Raw genomic sequence first — 19960 nt, forward strand, 5'->3', positions numbered from 1 at the left:
TAGCAACTTGGAGTGAAACATAAATAATTCAAGGACAGTAAGTTCACCTTGAGATTGGTCTCCATGGAGCTTGAAAATAGAGAGTGAAGTACGCCTGCCCTCTTGCAGAGTAATGGCTTCATTTTACATTTTTCCTCATTAAAGGATGAAATTATGATAGTTGGTGGATATGTAGCGTTTGCAGTTGGATGCTTTTGGCCAGTGGATTTATATTGAGGTACTGATCAAAGTTGACACATCAGGGGCTACAGCTGCTTTTATGGAGCATTACACTGTGCGTATTGTGGCTCTTGGAAACCTGAGAGAGGCCAGTAAAGGTTAATGGAAGCACCCTGTACCATATCTCTTAAAATCACTACAAACACTTCCTGCACAGGCAGATAAGAAAGAGGAAACCACATCCTATTTCTTAACAGGTTTATGGACATACACAGCACTGTGTGTTCAACCATTGCAGGTTTATGCCTTAGATTAAATTTGTAAATAATGCAAGATTCTGCTGTTTTAGTTAAAGACTGCCTCTCATTTAGTTGTATGGAGTCCAGTATTACTTTCAGACAGATCAACTGTCACAGCTTGATGAGGATCTGCAGCAGTTCTGACCTTCTAATGATTGTCCCCCAGCTAAGGCCACAGCAGGACTCTTGTGTAATTTCCTCCTTTATCTGGAAAGATGACAGGAGTGTCTGCAGTTGGAGTGTTACTGTATGATTGGAAAGTAGATACGCTGTCTTGCTCTGAGTCGAGTGGAATGAGCTCTGGCTTCTTCTCACAGCTTCAGTGGATGCAGAGAGTAGGTGAGATTGGGTATCAAAAAAGTCTCATTTTGTACTGCTTCAGAAAACATTTAGGGCAAACTCTGGAGCAATGTTGTCTCTATTTTTGTCAGCGCCATTGTATTGGCAAGCCACTGAAGATATGATGCATAGAAACACAGACACGCAGGGAACCTCTCGTTCGCTGCGGCACGTCTTGATCATCTGCTGGAGCGGGAATCAGCAGTAAACAACTGCAGACCTGCAGAGCTTTAAATCTCAGTGCGTGCTGGCAAACAAGGATCAGAAGAGTTTTGTGTCTCAGCAGTTTTATTCCACATCGTACTTAAAAACTCAAGAGTCCGTATTTATGACCTGCTTTTGATTCAGTTACAGTGGTGAAACAAAATAATGTCTCATTAGAGCTGTCAAGCTGTCACTCTGATGTCACGTTGGCTTTCTGTAATGCATTATTGGATTAAAGCTGTAATTTTATGTAAAAATACGGCAGTTATCAGCCAGGCATGAAAAGTGTGACTGCAGCCTTATGAATGTTAATTTTCCAAATTATTATTATTGCTCTCCGGTGGAAATGACATACAGGAGGCGAAGGAATTAAAACTGTTGAGTAAAAATGAACGCCTGCTCCTCAGGTGGGCTGACTGAACTCACCAATATTGGATGTGGCTGTTGCTAAAATAACCACCATTGAGAAACTGAGATCAGACGTGTGTCCAGTTTATGGACTCCACTGCAGTCACAGTGAATGATATCTATTTGTTTTCACAGTGGCATCCCTGGGAAGAAATGTGGGACCATTGTCTTGTCGGCAGAGGAGCTGGGAAACTGCAGAGTAAGTCGAAACAGTTTGAACCCGTATGTGTTTTAGTTTGCTTACAAAGTCAGTTTTATAATAAATGTTTTGCAGTGCTCGCTAATCTAATTTGAAATGGGCCCTTTAACAACGATGCATTAGAGTTTAATTGAACATTTCACATGATTATGGCATGTCACTGTGAAGTTATGTGACACACAGTAGGGAAATTGTGCATGTTGTTGAAGTGATGTGATGCATGTTCAGCAACGTCCCCAAGCTTTCTGAAGTAACTGAGATGTTTAATGGCCTTGACTTCAGTGAGATATATTATATCGTAACTGTTCCCCATTAAACCAGCAGGATACGCCGTGTCACTATGCAATTGCGTTTGCCATTTGGAAATTGTGTACATAGTGAATATGCTATGAGTTCGAATGGCTATTTAATGAGCCCGCCTGCATTCCAATCACTAAAACAGGCATTCACTGTGATGTGTGGTGTGTTAATCCATGAGTCTGCATTAATAATCTGTGTCCACTAATGCCCATTGGCTTTCTCTCTGCACTGCTAAATGAAGATAGTAAATAATCACATTATACTGCTGCCAGTGGAGCGGGAGAAAGTAGAAAGACTTATTGGCCAGAACAACTGGCCTCCCTCAGAGGCTATAAAGCAAGGCATTTAACTGCAACTGTGGTATAAATGTTTTATAATATCCTAACGCATGTAAGAAGCTAATGATCCAAAGCTTCGTATCTTACGGTCATACATGTTGTATGAAAAGCATCTGCTTCAACAGCATGACTTTGAGGTTGTTGTTTTTTAAAAGTTTTACTCATAGCATCTTTCACTTCCTGACAAATAAAGAGCCTCCGATGAGAGTGAGACAGATAAGCCATGCTGATAATAAAACTGCCATGATAACCATTACTGATTTGGTCCTCGCTGGATTGAAGTGCCAGTGCTCAGTCACTGAAGGGCTGCTGTGAGTCATCAGGTGCGCTGGCTCTGCCATGGTAGGAGTTAGCATAATCACTGCAAAGCACCACTTCAAGAGGCGATCTTGTAATATAAATGCAAATGATAATCACTGGTACAAATGACCGCTTCCTTTCTCCCAGACTCATTTAGAGAGGCACAGAGCTGACATGTGACCCCCAGACCTGCCCTGTTTACACAGAGCGTGACCCTGGATGGAAATGCCTCAGGTTTGAGTAAAGAACAGGAGAAGGCATGTTATAGTTGAATAGTCTGAAGACCCTGCTCTCAGTAACATTCCCACACCTGTGAATTATAGCATTTTGGAATTGCTGCCATCCATCTGGTTGGTGTTTATTCTATAATCCAACTGTGACCAATAAATAGAGGCGGCAGAGTTGCTCCTTTGCCTGAGGTAAACGCCGCAACTCTAGTCTGGAGAAATGAGACCAGCAGAGTAAGAATCAACTCGAGAAGTTCTGCGGGGACTGTTAACCACGAGGTGGGTTGGCTCTCACCTTCGTGGAGGATTTGCCAGGTATCATTAAACAGAGCAACAGCCTCTGCATGGATCAAAGGCTTCCTCTCGGCTGTCGTTATCTCTGGCACATATGACATGCTGAGCAGTGGCTGGCTCTCTCTCAGATCCTCCTAACGGTCCAGCCGCAGCTCTGGCTAATTTAAATCGAAGTAAACCACACGACACTTTACATATGACAGCAGTAACCCACAGAGAGGTTCCTTATTTGCTCAGATGTAGCTATCCATTCCTATTCTTACCAAGGAGTACTACTGACCTTTTTGGATTGCGCAATGGATGTCCCTCAATTATTCTTTTGTAGTTATGAGATGGAAGTGAGCTTACCATTTTTCTTATTTCTTTGTTATTTTCTTTTTTTGTGCGTTTGCAGCACAGTTCCTCATTTTGACAAAAATCCTTCACTTGAGGCCTCCAGTCATAACAGACAAACAACGAATGACTGGAGTGATGCATGAAGCATACAGAGGAATGGTGTTAATTTCTCATTCATATGATCCTCTGGCTCATCATTTGGTGATTCACTACAGTATGCGATCCTCAGGACGTCAGGAGCTGATGTAACTCAAGTAATGTCTGCATTGCTTCGGATTCCTTTGAAAGACCAGTCTTTCTGAAAGCGACAGTGTGCATTGCTCTGCCACCGAGCCTGTGCAGCGATATCTCGGCAGAACAGAGAAATGGAAAGAAGGATGCAGATTGCACTCAGTATTCCCCTGCTGCTCTTAAGGCTCAGCGGCAGAAATGAATGTTCTGCCTTTTTTCCCCACTTAATGAGAGAACACTGCTAGGCACCAAAATGGGTATGTGTTATCTGGCCCTAATGAAGGCTTAAGTCACTGTGTTGCCATGATAGTGTAATTGTAGAGGCTGTGTCAGGGCTAAGCAGGACAGTTCCTGTGTAGGGTGCCTCTATTTGAAAGAGCTTGGATAACTGACCTGAGCAACCTACTCTAACATACTGTGTTGTTTGTTTGTTTTTTTTTAAATACACACAATGAGCCACAATGGGAACTTGGAAAATTAGATGTTCCTGTGAAAAGCCATCAGGGGAGAGCTTGACATACTTCGGGTACAAACTGCACTGTGGATGGCTCTATAACTTCAATAAAGCACAGATGATAACTGAAAATGAAAATAGGGAATGAAAATACAGCAGATATACAGCCACCACTGACTGTTTTAATCAGCTCTTTACTTTGCTTCTGCCTCAACATTTTCACAGTGTTGATTGGAAACATAAAGTATGATTGGAAACAACAGAGATAATCACATTAACTCAATTTTCAGGAGCACGTGAGAGTTATTTCACTATATGTTTCTGTAGCGGCATCCATATTTCTCTCAGTAGCCAGCTCAGAGATGGAGGCTGCTCTGTGTCTTACCCAAGGAATTAAGTGATGTGATGAGGGTTAGTGAGAGGCTGGTCAGAGGCAGAGCGCACCACACTGATGTGGGTCAAAGGAATCGATAGAGGCCCTGCCCAGCACCATGCTGATTCAGATCTAATAGCTGCTCTTCAAAACCTAAAAGCCCAGGAGACCAGCAGAGTAAGAGTAGCTCTTCTTTTTGCTATGTGAAGGCTCAGAATGTCCTCTGGTGTCACATCTCACTCTTTACGATATGATGATTAGACACTCGACTTGCATATGCATTATGCTGCAGGGCTAAAGGACTCACAGCACTGAGATTAAGGCTGTCAGTTATGGAGAACACTTTGCAGAGTTTCTTCTGATGTGGACATTTACCTTGCCAGTCTGTGCCCACTGTGCAGCCTCATTATTATACAAGGCAGACTAATACCTTGACCACGGGGAGAATATCTGGAACCAAGAGCATTATGGGGCATGTTCATTGTCCTTGTAATGGCAGCGCACACTGAAATGCTGCCTAAATGAGTATAATTATGGCAATACCAGCCTTTCTAATGTATCATTAGCTGCACTCACACCCTCCACATCCTTTTTGTACACAGCCCTCCCTCCTCCATGTGCAGGGTTTTAAAATCCATTTCTGTTCCTCTGCATGGTCTCTCATGTTGCTACGATTGTGTTCAGCACAACAAAGTATTTTCAATTTGATATCCTTTATCCCATTCGCTGTTGTTAAGCAGGAGTTGCATAATAAAGAAATGGTAATGAATGCATTTGCAGGTTTTCGAAAACTGGAGCCCACTGGCTGGTTTCGCTCTGCTCTTATTAGGATTCAGTCAGCACTTTGCTTTTATTTGGTGCTTCAGTGCTTTTATATCTTGGCACACAGCATGTATAAACAAACAACAGGAGGCAAACAGAGGCAGGAGCATGGATTTACAATGTCCTTTACTTTTTATTTCTCCACCTCTGTTTTTTCCTCTGTCTGTAGGATTACGCCACCATGCAATTCTGTGCCAACAAACTGGACAAGAAAGACTTCTTTGGAAAGTCTGACCCCTTCATGGTCTTCTACAGAAGCAACGAGGATGGCACGTGAGTCTTGCTTCTGCTTCTCAGAGGGTTTTTCATTTGAGTTTATTAAAGACGGGCAGGAGGGTGTCGACGTCAAAGAGGAAGGTAACCGAGGTCGACAGAATTACATTGAGATCCCTTGAACTCAATTGAAGATAAATTCATACAGACATGGTCTTGAAGCAAAGCATAGCAGAGGCTATTTTTCATTGGGCTTTTTTTCTCAGAGAAGCATCTTTCAGTATTTGAAATCCCCATCAACCTGCGTCTCCAGGTTCACCATCTGCCACAAGACTGAGGTGGTGAAGAGCACGCTGAACCCTGTGTGGCAGCCGTTCTCCATCCCTGTCAGAGCGCTCTGCAACGGAGACTATGACAGGTAGGATAAATGATGATGTACAGCAACGCGTTCTGCACACTCACACATGCTCAGAGTGTGATTTTCCAGTGGAAATCAAAGCCACGCAGAGTTTCAATATACTGTGTACCTATATTGAACCGGGTTGGGTGGACGTCAAATTTAGACACCATTGATTTTCTACCGTTATTTTATCTGCTGCTGAAATAGAGAATTGTCACAAGTCTATCTCTACCCACATGCTACTTTGCCAGGCTGTTCATTGATTTCCTCACAACTGGCGTTTTCAGGGCATTTTAAGTTTCTGATTGGCTGCTTCAGCGGCGTCTCCTATCTTATCTGAATCTCTTCAGAGCAAAGGGCCTTGCAGGACACCTGAGGAGCAGGAAGAGTTTTGGCAGGACATGAAAAAATATGGTGAGAGAGACAGAAAGAGAGAGAGGGAGGAAGAGTGGCTGTCCTCGTCTTTCTATAGATGGTGACAGCTGGTTGGAACAGCAGAGGAGACCTGTTATGTGTGTGTGTGTGTGTGCGTGTGGACCCAGACAGCCATGAGAGAGCGCAGAAGTCTTCTGAGAACGTGTCAAAGCTCGCTCCCTCCACCATGCAGGGTGTCAGCGAAGGTTCTTCTCTTCGATCCCGTCTCTGCTCACCTGGCTGGTGAAGCTAATTGGGTCAGACAGATGGAGTGGAAGCATGAAAGACGCCTGATTCCCTTTGAGGATTTTGATGACAAGAGAAATCTGCAGCAATTTAGGGTCTCCCGGGCGTTTCGTGTGAAATATCTACGGTTTGCTGTGCTGTGTTTTTTCGAGATCTACACAGCTGAGCCAGTGAAATTTTCATTCTTTTCATTCACCACTTCTCAGCAAATCAAAACTGAAATTATTTTTAAAAACATAACAGACTTGTAATAATAAGCAGTCGGCCTGGTTTTGATCCACTGTATGTGCAGTGATTCTGAGGCTTTGCATGCCTTTGGCTCGGGAACTGTTTCTGCTTTATAGATGATGCAGCTGTCACAGACTGAGTCGCTGTTATTTTTCCTTGTGTTCTTTTGAGTGAAGTCAGTTTATTTTATGTGGCCTCAAATTTGCCTCAAAGTGCTTTACAATCTGTCCGGCATATGACAGCCTCTGTCCTATGGATCCTCAGTTCAGATAAAGAAAAAAGGAAGTTCAAACAGGTGATACGAGTGAATGAAGTAAGGATAATTGTTTATCATGACAGATGTGATAATTAAGTCTGACCAGAAAGCCAGAAACCCCACAGAGAGGTTTTGTAATCGAGGGGAATCGGCCTGAGCAGCTGCAAGATAAATCCCCCCCATGGAGTCCAGACACTGGTGGTGCTGGCTGATGACTCTGTTGATTGATAGGCTAATGAGGATGATTAAATAATGAAGCTGAGGATCTGCGAAGACTGATGGGGAGGTGGAGGGGTTTGCAGCATTAAGAACCAAGGCAGAGAGAGAAACATATTTAAAAAGACAGCAGTGAGATGATTGGCTGAGTGTGAAGGTGTGTTGCTCTGCTATTAGATAGATGTGACCAGCTGATGAGAGCTGCTGATATGACAAAGATGGCGAAGAAGTTATGAGAAAATGGGTGAGAGGAGTGATTGCAGGATGGTATGAGAAATGAGATAAAGGCCTAAGCATGCAGAAGAATGGTCTTCCAGACTAAACTTCTGCAATGCAACAGATTTTGTGTGCATAGAGTAGATACAAATAACAATATTAGATAGATGCAAACATACACAGATAACATAGACCCAGGAGGACCTCTGTCACAAAGACCTGGAAAAAGAACAGGCTACACATGCACACAAGCGGCAAAGCCCAAGAATATCATTCACACAGAGTCGTGTTTACTTCCTCTCCTCAGTCACGTCTTTCGGCCTCATGTGAAAATCTCTTGTAATCATCTGGCTTTGATAGTGATCAGAACTGAAATCTCTCCCATTTCCACTCAGACATGCAGTGGCTGCAGGAACTAAAAGAAAATTGATCCGCAGTTTTCCTCCATGTCTTTGATCGTGCCATGACTCTAATCATTAGAGAAAGCTGATGTTGACTGACACATCACTGGGGAATCACCTGCCATGCTGCTTCTGGGTGTCAAAACACGTCAGTTATTTTGTCTGTAGGTAAAGAGTGCGAGGATTTGACTCTGTCCTCGCTCTGACTCTTAAATCTGTATCTCCAGCTGTGTTACATGTTGTTTCAGTATTTAGTGTGAGAAAAACAACTGGATTTAGCACAGATTCACAGGACTCTATCTCTCCCTGCACCATATGGATTGCACACGCTTGTTTGGAGGGGAAATACATTACATGCCGACAGAATGAGTTCAGGTCAGGATAACAGGGCAGCCCTCCATCACCTTGCCTCCTCCTGGACCCACTGACACATGATTGACAGCAGCCGATGGGGGGAGGGGTGCAAACCGCTGATCCTTCCACCAGATAAAGCAGACGAAATGAAGCGCTTTGCTCATTCTCAATGAATTCTTTCAGGCTTATTTATTCGGCTTCTCGCCTTCTAACTTATTTCAGGACCTTGCAAAATCTGCTCCCTCCCGAGAAGTTATGTTTCTATCTTTGGCCTGTGCAGGGAAATGCTTTACCCAAACTTTTTGGCAACTCTATCAACCTGCTCCCTCTCCTGAGAGAAACACAAACTCAATAGTAAACAATTCATTAAAATCCATGATGGCAGTTAACCAACCTGCTCTCTTTTGGATTTTTCGGATGCATTTTGACAGAAAACAAATGTTTATTGGACATGTGCAGTATTGGTCTCGATCTTGGTTCAATGATTTGCCATTAGCTAACATATTTTAAAAACTCAGTGTGCAGCATAGTCTAGCTTCTAGAGGTGACTAACTTTTGATGCTCTTATGGAGGATGTTTGTGTCTTTTGCATTGAAAACACAGAGCAGGCTCTTTTTGCTGATTTAATTCAGCTTTCACCGACAATCAATGAGCTTTAATAGCTTGTTTTTTTTGCTAGTTTCATCCTAAAGGACACAAGCAAACACTTCTTCCTGTCTTTTGATGTGTTCTACAGGACAATCAAAGTGGAGGTGTATGACTGGGACAGAGACGGGAGGTAAAAGCTGCACATGCACACAGACAGAAGTCACGGGACATTCAGAATTTATTGAATACATGAAATCTTTCCTGTGTCTTGCCCACTGTCTCTCCTTTAACTCCTCCATAAATGACACTTTCAACACATTCACATTGTTTTCCCCCGTGCACACGTATACACGGCTGCATCTGGATGAGCGGCTCGTGATGCAGTTTTTTTCTTTTCCCCAGCCATGACTTCATCGGTGAATTCACCACCAGCTACAAAGAGCTCTGTCGAGGTCAAAGCCAGTTAAACGTCTACGAGGTGAGTGGAGATAAAGACAGTTGATGCTGTTATTCCTTTTTCCCTCAGAGCTCATTTATTTATAACAGTTACACGTTCATTTAGACTAATAGTCGAGCTCTTTTTAAAACCTGTTTTTAAAATCACAGCACTGTGTCTAGATGGTTGTTCTAAATCTTGCGCTGCTTTTCCCTGCTGTGGATCTCTTTTTAAGTACTTCAGGTCATACTGTACACCAGACCCCCTTTAAATCTAATTCTGCAGGCCTGATGTCTGAAATGTAAGATTTTTGTGCATCCACACTCAATACTCGTTTTTAATGACGCACGTAGAGCATACTGTTGCTGGGCAGAGCTGTGATCAACGTAGTAATGAATGAACTGTGGATGCATCCTTTGGCATAACGGTTGGGGCACAAAAATAAAAACCTGTGCTCCATTTCTGGGTACCAGTGTGAGAAAATTACTTTGATTTAAGAGTAAATCAGGGCGCCCTTTGGCTCAGCTAGGTCTTGTTATCCGAAGCTTAATGACTTTAGGAGGCTGTGGCTGTTTGAGCCGGAGTTGTGGCTATTTGAGATTAAGAGCTCGCCTCCTCTGTCCCTCCTCGCCCTACACGGCATAAAGCAGGAGAGGTGAGAGGTGAGAAGTGTTGCAGCAGACCAGATGGGGAAGGGCGTTTCTGCGGTGAGAATACAAATGGGAATAGACCCCTATGCTGCTGATTAGAGTTTTTTTGGATAGGCCTTGGAGGTCCAGGACAGGTATTACTGTACTGCACTGGGAGGCTCCTATCGGCCCCTGCTCATTAGAACACTTGCCATGTTACATTAGCCTCTGAATTAGTCATGGGGTGGCTTAAGGAAAGAACAGGGACAGTGAAGAGAGTGAGGGCGAGGGGACAGTGGGTAGATGGTGATGGGTAAGGAGAGACAGAATTAGTGAGTGGCATGCAGAGTTGTCCTTTCACACTGCTGACATGGCAGAAAAGGGTGCATCCATTACCCTTCACCAAACCTTTATGTATTTTAATTGGAGACTGAAACCTAGTTTCTTTGTGCGCTCTTTGTCAGATCAGCACCCTTGAATCAGTTTCAAGATATGTTCAAAACCTGTGAGCCCACCTTTTCACTGTTGACAAATAACAAATTTGAATAGGTCAGCGACCCGCAGTGTTCGACTCTTTGCACTCCTGCAAACATTCGCTCCGTGAGTCGAGATGACCGCAGGCTAATGCTAACAGAGGCTGGCGTAACCGAGGGTGATGTGTGCGTGACGTAATATGAACGCGGCGGCTGACTGAGTGATGGCCCATGGTGCTGTGAGGCATCATCTGCATCGGAGGAGTTTGAGGAGTAGCATCAGAGAGCACTGAGGTGGAACGGAGCCCGCCGAGAGGAGGAGAAAGGAATCTCTTAGCTTTTACTTTATTACACAGCACAGGTTCCTCCAGGCTTGTGCTTTATGTTTGTGTGCAGACCCGTAGAATAAGAAATAGATAGATTTGACCTTGATGGCTCACTGCCTCACACATGCTTTTGGCTGTCACTGCTAACTGTAACATGATTTAAAGCAGATACCGTGCTAGTTCATCATCACCTACTGTATATCTGTGTATTTTTGTATATTTGCTCACACTGCAAATTTTTCTTGCACAGTATGTAATGATATGTAACAAAGACATGTGTTCCACCATTCCCAAGCTCGGTAATGTGCATGTAAAAGGTGCAGCACAGTGCAGGCGCTCAGAAAAATCCCCCTGAATAATCTGTATCTTGCTGCAAGGCATGATCAATGCTATCTCATTCTCACCTACTGCCGTTATTGGATTCAGTCCCTATGCTCCATTACCCTTACGGACATGGAGTAGGAGGACAAAGATGTTTTTATTACTCGCTCAAGGGTTCATAGAAAGAATTGTGCTGCAAGTTTACATTATCATTCTCCTTCTTTTCTATTCTACCTTCATACCAGGTGGTGAATGCCAAGAAGAAAATAAAGAAAAAGAGATACATCAACTCTGGGACGGTGAGTCTGAGTTCTGAGATAAGAGCAACCCTCCTGACGCATTCACACCCCTGCCCTCCTTTGCTTTTGCATTCATTGGGAAGTTTCTTCTAAGTGGATTGCACAAGGCAGTTCGGCTCTGTTAAATGTTTTTGTTCCACTCCCAGTCTCAGAGCTTATGATCCAGACACTGAATTTAAGTAGATGGGAAAATATTCGCGTGACCTCGAACAGGGTGAATAACCAAGTCCATGGTAATGCATAAAGAGACTCTGGTCTGTGTGAAGAGTACTTTGGCATGACTCTGTAATTAAAATCTGTGGCTAGTTATCCATCGCACTGCTCATCCATCGGTGCACGGCCGCAGTGATGTTCTTTCACTGACTCTAATGCTAATACGCTGCCCAGGTGTCAAAATCCTTCTAAGTCAATTTGTGGGTGGTTAGCTCACAGGTGAATATAATGTGTAGATTGGAAGACACTGCTTCCTTAATTTCCAAGGAGGAGATAATCTCTTTGGACCTCTTTGTTTTTTCCCTAGGTGTCCTTGTTGTCATTCAGTGTGGAGTCAGAGCACACCTTCCTGGATTACATCAAAGGAGGGTGAGTCCAGAGACGCTCATGTTGCTGCTGTTTTTATGAATACGCACTAAATCTACATAGTCCCTTTGTGCCAGGCTCCTTAGAGCGATAACAGAAACTCCTGACAACGTATAATTTAAATTCCCCTCCGCTCAAACATGTGTTTTGTTACTTCACGTGGTTGTTTTGAGCTTCACTGTGCAGAATGATGAGCTTGAAGCCTCCTTTCACATTCATCTGCTGAAGGTGGAAAGTTTCTCTGTGCTCAGCTTAATCTCGGTCAAAGGAGTGTATGTGCCGGCAGGATTTGCAACATCACAACAGGCTCGGAAGTCAATCGTAGTTCAGTATGTAGCTCACACAAGTGTGAGGTGAAAACTCTCTAGTCTTAAACATGTCTGCAGCAGATCTTCAATTACTTTTATCTTATTTAACATATGTCAGCTTTATAAACACACAGCTGTTTGAAAAGTCTGTCACAACCTGCACAACCTCTCACTTACTGTAAAGATAAATTTAGCTACGCTGATATCCATATATGCTTCTGCTCTGCGTGTGTAGTCCATTAAAGCTACAAACATTGCAGCACCATTTAAATTGAAATAGACTGGGGAGAATGGAGGACATGTTCCAGTATGAACAGCATGCAAGGTTCTCCAGGGAGATCCTTTATGCAACCTTCATGTCATATTACAGTTGCTGTAAGTCTCCGACTTATACATGCGTGCATGTAATAAAGACTGGGAAAAGCTGTAAATCTGAAATAATCCATATGGACCATAATAGTACAGAAATGTCTGAAAACAAAACAAATATAGATGCCTCATCAGACAGAGACTGATGGTAAATTACATATATAAATATATATATGGATATGGTGTTATATTGTCACGCACAGTATTTTTAGTCTCACATGACCGACTCGGTAATCATTCAGCCATCTGGATGATGTGAGGTTGCTAACATGGGAATCTCGTCCATCTCCTCCATCCATCTCTGATGGCGTGAACACAGTATCAGACTGTACCAGTGTGATGATGGGTGTTTTCATCTTGCTGCTAGCATAAATGCCACACAGCAACCGCCTGCTAAAATCTAAAGCAAACATTTCATGAAGAAGACATCAGCAGTGGATTTTTGATTCATGCTGGTCTGCTTTGACTCCGGCGTGATATAAAACGTGATTTGGTGGTGTCACACCGGCCTGGTGGTCTAAGATGTGGACCACCTACCTTAATATGCGCCTGGTCTGCCTCTCAACTGTGTATTGTATCACAAAAACAAGAGTAAAGAGCTTTAAAAAAACATGAAACGGTTATGTAATCCATTTTGTGGCCTGCTGATGTATTTTAAGAAGCCAGTGTGGCTGACCAAAAACTCCACTGGCAGCTTTGGTAAAAAAAAAACACTGAAAAACCTGCACACCTAGAGGCAGTGGGAGGAAAAAACACACTTAGCTGAACTCAGTCTGTAGCTTCACCAATACCCAAATATCAGGAAATGCTGGGAGTTACATAGTTTGAGACAGACAAACAACAGACAACATTAGTGAGTGCTGACAACATTGTAAACATGTCATCACGGTGACTAATACATGGAAATAAGCTTGAAAATCAGTGCTGTGAGATTTAAAACAGTAGATTTAAATGCATTACTTCGGCTCCCCTGCTACCCATTGCAGTGCGAGCACTCATCCACGTTGTCTCTGCTGTTATTGACTGCGGTTACTGGCTGCCTGGAAGATTCCACATGTGAGTAAAGCGTGGCCCCAAAGGAGACAATCTTGTCCAAATTCACAACTACGGTGTGAATGAATATGAATGACTATGATAAAATATGGAGGAGATCTGAGAGCTTAATTAAGGGCGGACAACCTGTCACATATGGAAATGTTCCTCAGTGGATCAGTGGCTGCCCTGGTTTTAGTTTTCTGCTGCTTTGCCACTGATGGCTGAGTGTCCCAGATCTGTCCGCTTGGTCTCTCTCCGGCTCACACAAATGGACGCACACACTGTATCCACACATACACCAAGTAACAGCGTACATCTTTACCTGTATTACCTGTTCGCCTCTCATTTAATTTGTCCTTGAGACACTGAAATGGAGGCATAGACAATAAGTGCTAATAAACTGTAGCTTCAAATAAGAACATGCTGCACATAGATTTTTATTTCAGTTATTGGAGGTTTGAGTTCTTTTGTTGGTGCATTTATCATCACTTCATGTTCACAAAACCTCAGATAAACACTTACCCAAGCTGTGGGTAGCCTAAATATGAGCAGTGGGATTTGCTGATTCTGGGGCATGTACGTACTCACAGTATGAGAGATAACACACTATTCATAAGTGCGTGGGATATTAGAGATTTAGTGGAATAACAAATGTCTGTAATCAGTCTGTCTCAAATGAGCCCTCAAAATAAGACAAATAAGTCCAAGTTGTCTGCAAACTGTTTTAAGACCACATTGTGTCATTTTGTTGGATTTTACTTTCATACACCAAATGATTGATCTCAGCAGATAATTATCTGCAGGAAGTCGCATTTCACGAGGAGAAAATCCAAAGAAATATTACAACATAAAGAGTTGTAGAATGTTTTTTTTTCCTCAGATGGCAAAATCATGTTTCCCAAATACAAGAAGAAAGACACCACTGCTGAGCTGTTGATCAAAGATCCTGCCCACATTTTGGACAGATGGCTTTACACAGAGCAGCAGAGTGCTGAGAAAAATCTGCTTTACTGTAATATGTGCAATACACCAAATCCAGCAATGAGTGAGAGAAAACATTTCCTAAAGATGGAGCTGCTTCAAGCGCTAATGACTCTTATTGATTATCTATGTGTGTTACTGTCTCACTGGCTGATTAAAACACTGCTGCTGGTGTTATTGAACCAAGGATGGAGGCCTTCTGTTCATTAATAAACCAGCAAGCCTCACATATTCATAGATGGTTCCCCAGAGAAAGGCTTTTCTCACGGGAACAACTTGGACTTTGTCCAAGCAGGAGAACATGTGTAGGAAGGAAAAAAGTATTTGCATGACAAATGTTCATCTTTTTAATGAGAGGTTCAGCTTACATCCTGCTGAGAGAGCCACTTTATTCGTCAGTGCAGCTTCTGTCAAAGGCTGCACTTTTGCTAAAATCTGTTGTTAAAGTTAATCAAGTCATTTGTTACTTATTCTCAGTACTGTAACTCTTAACAAAGCCATCAGTTTGACACTAGAAGCAGCTATTTATCCATCACAATAAAGGAAAAGTGGCCATCTTCACATGAAACTGTTTCAGGGCCAAATGAGGGAGAGATTAGTCCATTAATTAATGTGACCCAGCACGCGGAGTGAAGCATTATGTAGAGTGGCACTTGGACATGTTAAAAGCTCATCAGCTCTTTTGTGTGGTTTCAGTGTTGTGCTTGTAAGAGGGGCTGAGAGGAGAGAGTTTTACTTTAAAAACACTTGTCATCATTGTGGCAATTTCAAAAAAATCTGAAATCCCTGAAAGAAAATTGCTCCGGCGCCTGTTCTGTGATGTTTTCTCTGGAGCTCTTTTAAATCATCATGAAAGATGTGCTGCAGCCCCTGCGCCTTCTGTTGTCATTGTCTCCCTAATGTTTTTCTTTGAGGTTTCTCTCAGCAGTGGAAGTCGTGGTGTTTTAAAATTCGCACGAGGGGCTGCAGAGATAAGAATTGCCTGAGAGATACCATCAAAACCATGACAGTTATGGTGGATGCAGAATGGGTCAATAATACTTAGTCTTATCTCCAAGTCTCTGTGAGCTGTAAGTCAAGTCAATCTGCACCTTTTTGTTACATTTCTATATTTTGATTGAGGCTCTTATCATTTTGCAATAAACTGTCACCTTGCTTTTTGTGCCAGATTGTCTCCGGAGGCAGAACATAAACCAACTTACATGTGGATTTTGTGGCCATTAAACTGTGCTGTCAAGATTAATTGGAGGGTGAATTATTGATGTAAATATTCCACACGCAGGTGATTTAAGGCAACATTAACTTTTACTCATTATGCTAATTAATCGACCTACACCGACGGCCCCTCGACTTTTTAGACCTCACCACACACCGAGCTCACGCATTCACTTATAATTTCACTTCTTCATGTAGTTATTCTTCCATTCATTGACTCCTACCCTCATCTTCCTCCTAGTCAGCCTTTAGTTAGATTTACACTCAGCTGCCAGTTTATTAGGTACAGCTATGCAAAACTAATGCAGCCAAATGCAACAGCCATGAAGCAAATGTTCTAGAGAGGTGCCGATTCAACTTTCTGGTCATTTTGGAGGACGTAGTTCTTGGTGCTGTTGGACTGTGCGACCCCTTTCCAAAAACGCTGTGACGCTGTGTAAAATGTACACAGAAACAGACGAATGTGATGATTTTCAAAACATCGAAACCTCATAATTCAATGGAAATAGCACAAAGACAGCATACCAAATGTTAAACTGAGAAATATCATTGTTTTTTGAAAATGATATCCTCATTATAATTTGATGCCAGCAACGTGTTTCAAAACGGTTAGGACAGTGGCAACAAAAGACTGGAAAAGTTGTGAAATACTCAAAGAAAACAGCTGGCGGAACATGTCACAGTTAATGAGGCTAACTGGCAACAGGTGAGTCACATGATTGAGTATAAAAAGAGCCTCCCAGAGATGCTGAGTCTGTCTGACGTAAAGATGAGGAGGGGTTCACCACTCTGTGGCAGACTGTGCTGGCCAATAGTGCACCAATTTAAAAATAATGTTGCTCAATGTAAAATTGCAAAGAATTTGGGAATTTCATTGTCTTTAGTACATAATATAGTTAAGCATCTGTGATGGTGTGGAGATGCTTTAGTGCGAATGGCACATGGGTAACCTGCTTACTTGTGAAGACTCAATTAATGTTGACCCATATATTTAGGTTTTGGAGCAACATGTCAGGTAGACAACGTCTTTTTTAAGGAAGTTCTTACTTTTTTAAACAAGACGATGCCAAACCACATTCTACACAGATCCCGAACTGTTGAGCAGCTGAAATCGTACATCAAGCGAGAATTTACAGCAGTTGGTCTCAGTTCCCAAACGCTTACAGAGCATCCCAACTTTTTTGAAACGTGTTGCCGGCATCACATTAATTTATTTTCTATTTAAATTAAATATGGGGTTTCAGTGTTTTGCAAATCATCATATTCTGTGTCAATTTACTTTTAGCCTTAGCTTTAGCCTTATCTCATTCACATAGTGGCCATAATACGAGAAACTCCTTTATGTATGATGCAACATAATTTAACAGCACCAAAAAGTAGACTATAAAGTTGAATCAACACTATGGTAGTGGTATAGTTTAGTTGCAGTTTTAGCTCTACCTAATAAACTGCCAACTGATTGTATTTATGTTATTTTGATAGATGTACACTGATGCATGTATATTGTAGTTTTTAATGAAGTTTTTAGTTTGTATAGTATAAGCACCCTAATTAATTCTACACTTAAATTCTCTTACAGAACAAAAATGGCAGAAGAATTATTTCCTACTGAATGGATTATTTGTGTAACATACAATACTTCACCTGAGGTCAAATATGAGTAACATTGATGTACAGTGTATTCTGTACATCTGTGTTTTGTATCTGCTGGATCCCAGAAAGTGAACATGTTGCTGTTGGAGACCTCTCTCGGCTCTGGGTGGCCTCTAACATTGATTCATATGTGATTTATGAGCATGTGGCTTTCCTTTCCATCCTGTGGCGTCTATTTATGAGCCAGCAGCTCGCTAGAACACCATCACTGGGCCGTTATTTGTTAGATATACAAGCATATTACTATTTTAAGATATTATTTGTGCACTGCTATTATCCAATAGATATCCATGATCTATTGGAGCTATGGTGGCTTAGAGATTTGTGATACAGCTGCAACGATATAATTTCACTATGTCAAATCTCCAAATTCATAAATAATGTGATTTATCAAGTAAGAAAAACAAACAAACAAACAAACAAATAAAAAAAAAGAAATTGCATTTAACAGACTCTCTGCTTGCAGCAGATTGCATGACAGACTGATGAAGAAAATAAACAAGATTACTAGTGCTGGCAGTGGGGGGATGAAATAATGAGCATGCTGCTTATCCATGATGGGTAAGATTAACTGTATCCATGGAAAATGAAACACCAGACTAACAGTGTTTAACTGAAGAGAGTTCAGGAAAAGTAGCTTCTGTTTTGGTCAATTAAACCAGAAAACCTTTAGGCGTCTTTGAAGTCTTATCAGTCTTTATAGTTAGAGCCTTTTCTGAGCATTCATCAAGTCAGGTCCCCTAATAGCTGTTGCTGTCTCATAGGGCTTCACCACATCCACATTATGAAAATAAACCGCACCCCCGTAACCTTAACCCTTAAACCGAGGATGAGAAAAACTCAAAGAACCTCATTAGAAATAAAACATTTGCTCCACTGGGACGGTCAAACATGCAACCAGTGCTGGGAACAGGCCAGTGAAGATTAAGTATATGTTTTGTCTAATTATAGGATTTTTTAATTGCCTAGAGAGCAAAAAACAGATTTATGGCACCTTTCAAGCAAACACATTTTTTATTGTAATGAATCCTTGTCATTATGCCCTGATCTTACAGTGGAATCTTCAAAAAAATGATCTTACTGAAGCTGGAAATTGATGTGCAGTTTGAAAGCTTCTGGTCAAATGCAAGTGGCAATATGTCATTTGATATGTAATATAATATTTTCAGATTCATATTTGGTTCTACTTTTGTTTAGATGTTATGCATTCACATCTGCAGGGACAAAATTTGCAACTTATGAGTTCTGGCACAGAGCACAGTCAGTGTTTGTCCAATGGATGGCTTGGTTTTGATTTGGCGTCTGTGCTACGATAGCTGGCCGAAAGAGACAGCTTTTCTTCAACTCAAATAAATGCAAAAAACAAACAAATAAATGAAACTGCTAAAAAAAGAAGCTAAACCCAACCAGAGAGATGATAATAAATGAGCAGAAGCCTGAATAAATTGCATCTAAGACTCAAATTTGGTATTTTTAGATTTCTGCTATTGATTCCTCTCATGTGTGTTTGCTTTACTGCTCCCTGTCTAACAGGTGATAACTGGCATGATGCATTTTAGATGATTTCTTTCTTTTTATTATTTTTTTTTTTTGAAGCGCAGGGTAAAAAAGCAATTTCCTCTGCAGACACACCATCACATCCTGACTGGTTTCACAGTGAATTGGTTTTTCATAAATTTTCATTAGTGTTCAATTGGAGCAGAGATATAGTCAAATAGAGGTAATTAATGTCCAAAAGCCACATACTGTGCTGCCTCTGAGAGGCTAATGAAAGATTTATATTCTTTTCATCACATGTTGAAATGTTTCTTTTTAAATTAAATCTGCAGTGAGATCGGCCGTGTAATGGCTTATGTGGAGTCTCTATTGTGTGGAGATCTTATTAAGGTTTAATAGTTTCATCTCAAAGTATCCTGTTGTCCTGAAATAGGAGAAATTGATCGTGTTTTTTTTTCAGTTTCATTTAGGTTTGCTTAGTGGTCAGACTGTGGAATTGCATTTTCACCGGAGTTTCTTTGTCTATTACCGCCCTCTGATGTTCACTGATTGTTGCAATATGTCTCAGTCATTCTGCTGCCAGGTTATATTTCACTGTATGCACAGTGGTTTGTTATCTGTTCACCTTGCAGAAACAGGAGGTGGTATTTAGTTACTGTGTGCTGGACTGCACTGCGTGTTGCTTGGGTGTTTCATTGTGACATCGGACCACCGTTGGTCCTGTTCATGTTTGAGCTGATAGGGAACAAGAGGCAGAACGACTCACTTTGAATTTCTGTACGACACAGTTGTGTTGTGCAATCACTTTTGACTTCCCTAACCTTTCTTGTGCTTCATTTTACAGCCACTTTCACTGCCACATACTAGATATTCAATGGTGTAATTTACACTGTGGCTGGGGGCACACGTCCCCCTCACTTTTGTACTCTCAGGTTGATTTTCATGCTAAAATCTCTCTGATCATTGTTCTCCTTCTGACCAGCCACATAGGTCCAGATGAGAGATGATCTACAGTTATTACAGC

At 41.8% G+C, this 19960-nt stretch overlaps 1 protein-coding gene across 1 annotated transcript in view; it reads left to right on the forward strand.

Moving 5' to 3' along the window:
• Positions 1 to 19960, forward strand: part of cpne5a (copine Va) — a 70273-nt gene that overhangs the window by 35183 nt on the left and 15130 nt on the right. Inside the window, exons 8-14 of the mRNA XM_041945271.1 lie at positions 1545 to 1608; positions 5453 to 5556; positions 5810 to 5914; positions 8964 to 9005; positions 9218 to 9293; positions 11246 to 11299; positions 11820 to 11881. Of these exons, the coding sequence (XP_041801205.1) occupies positions 1545 to 1608; positions 5453 to 5556; positions 5810 to 5914; positions 8964 to 9005; positions 9218 to 9293; positions 11246 to 11299; positions 11820 to 11881 (507 nt within the window). The remainder of the gene's footprint in view (positions 1 to 1544; positions 1609 to 5452; positions 5557 to 5809; positions 5915 to 8963; positions 9006 to 9217; positions 9294 to 11245; positions 11300 to 11819; positions 11882 to 19960) is intronic.

This window comes from Chelmon rostratus, chromosome 10 (genome assembly GCF_017976325.1).
Source record: "Chelmon rostratus isolate fCheRos1 chromosome 10, fCheRos1.pri, whole genome shotgun sequence".
Lineage (NCBI taxonomy): Eukaryota > Metazoa > Chordata > Actinopteri > Chaetodontiformes > Chaetodontidae > Chelmon > Chelmon rostratus.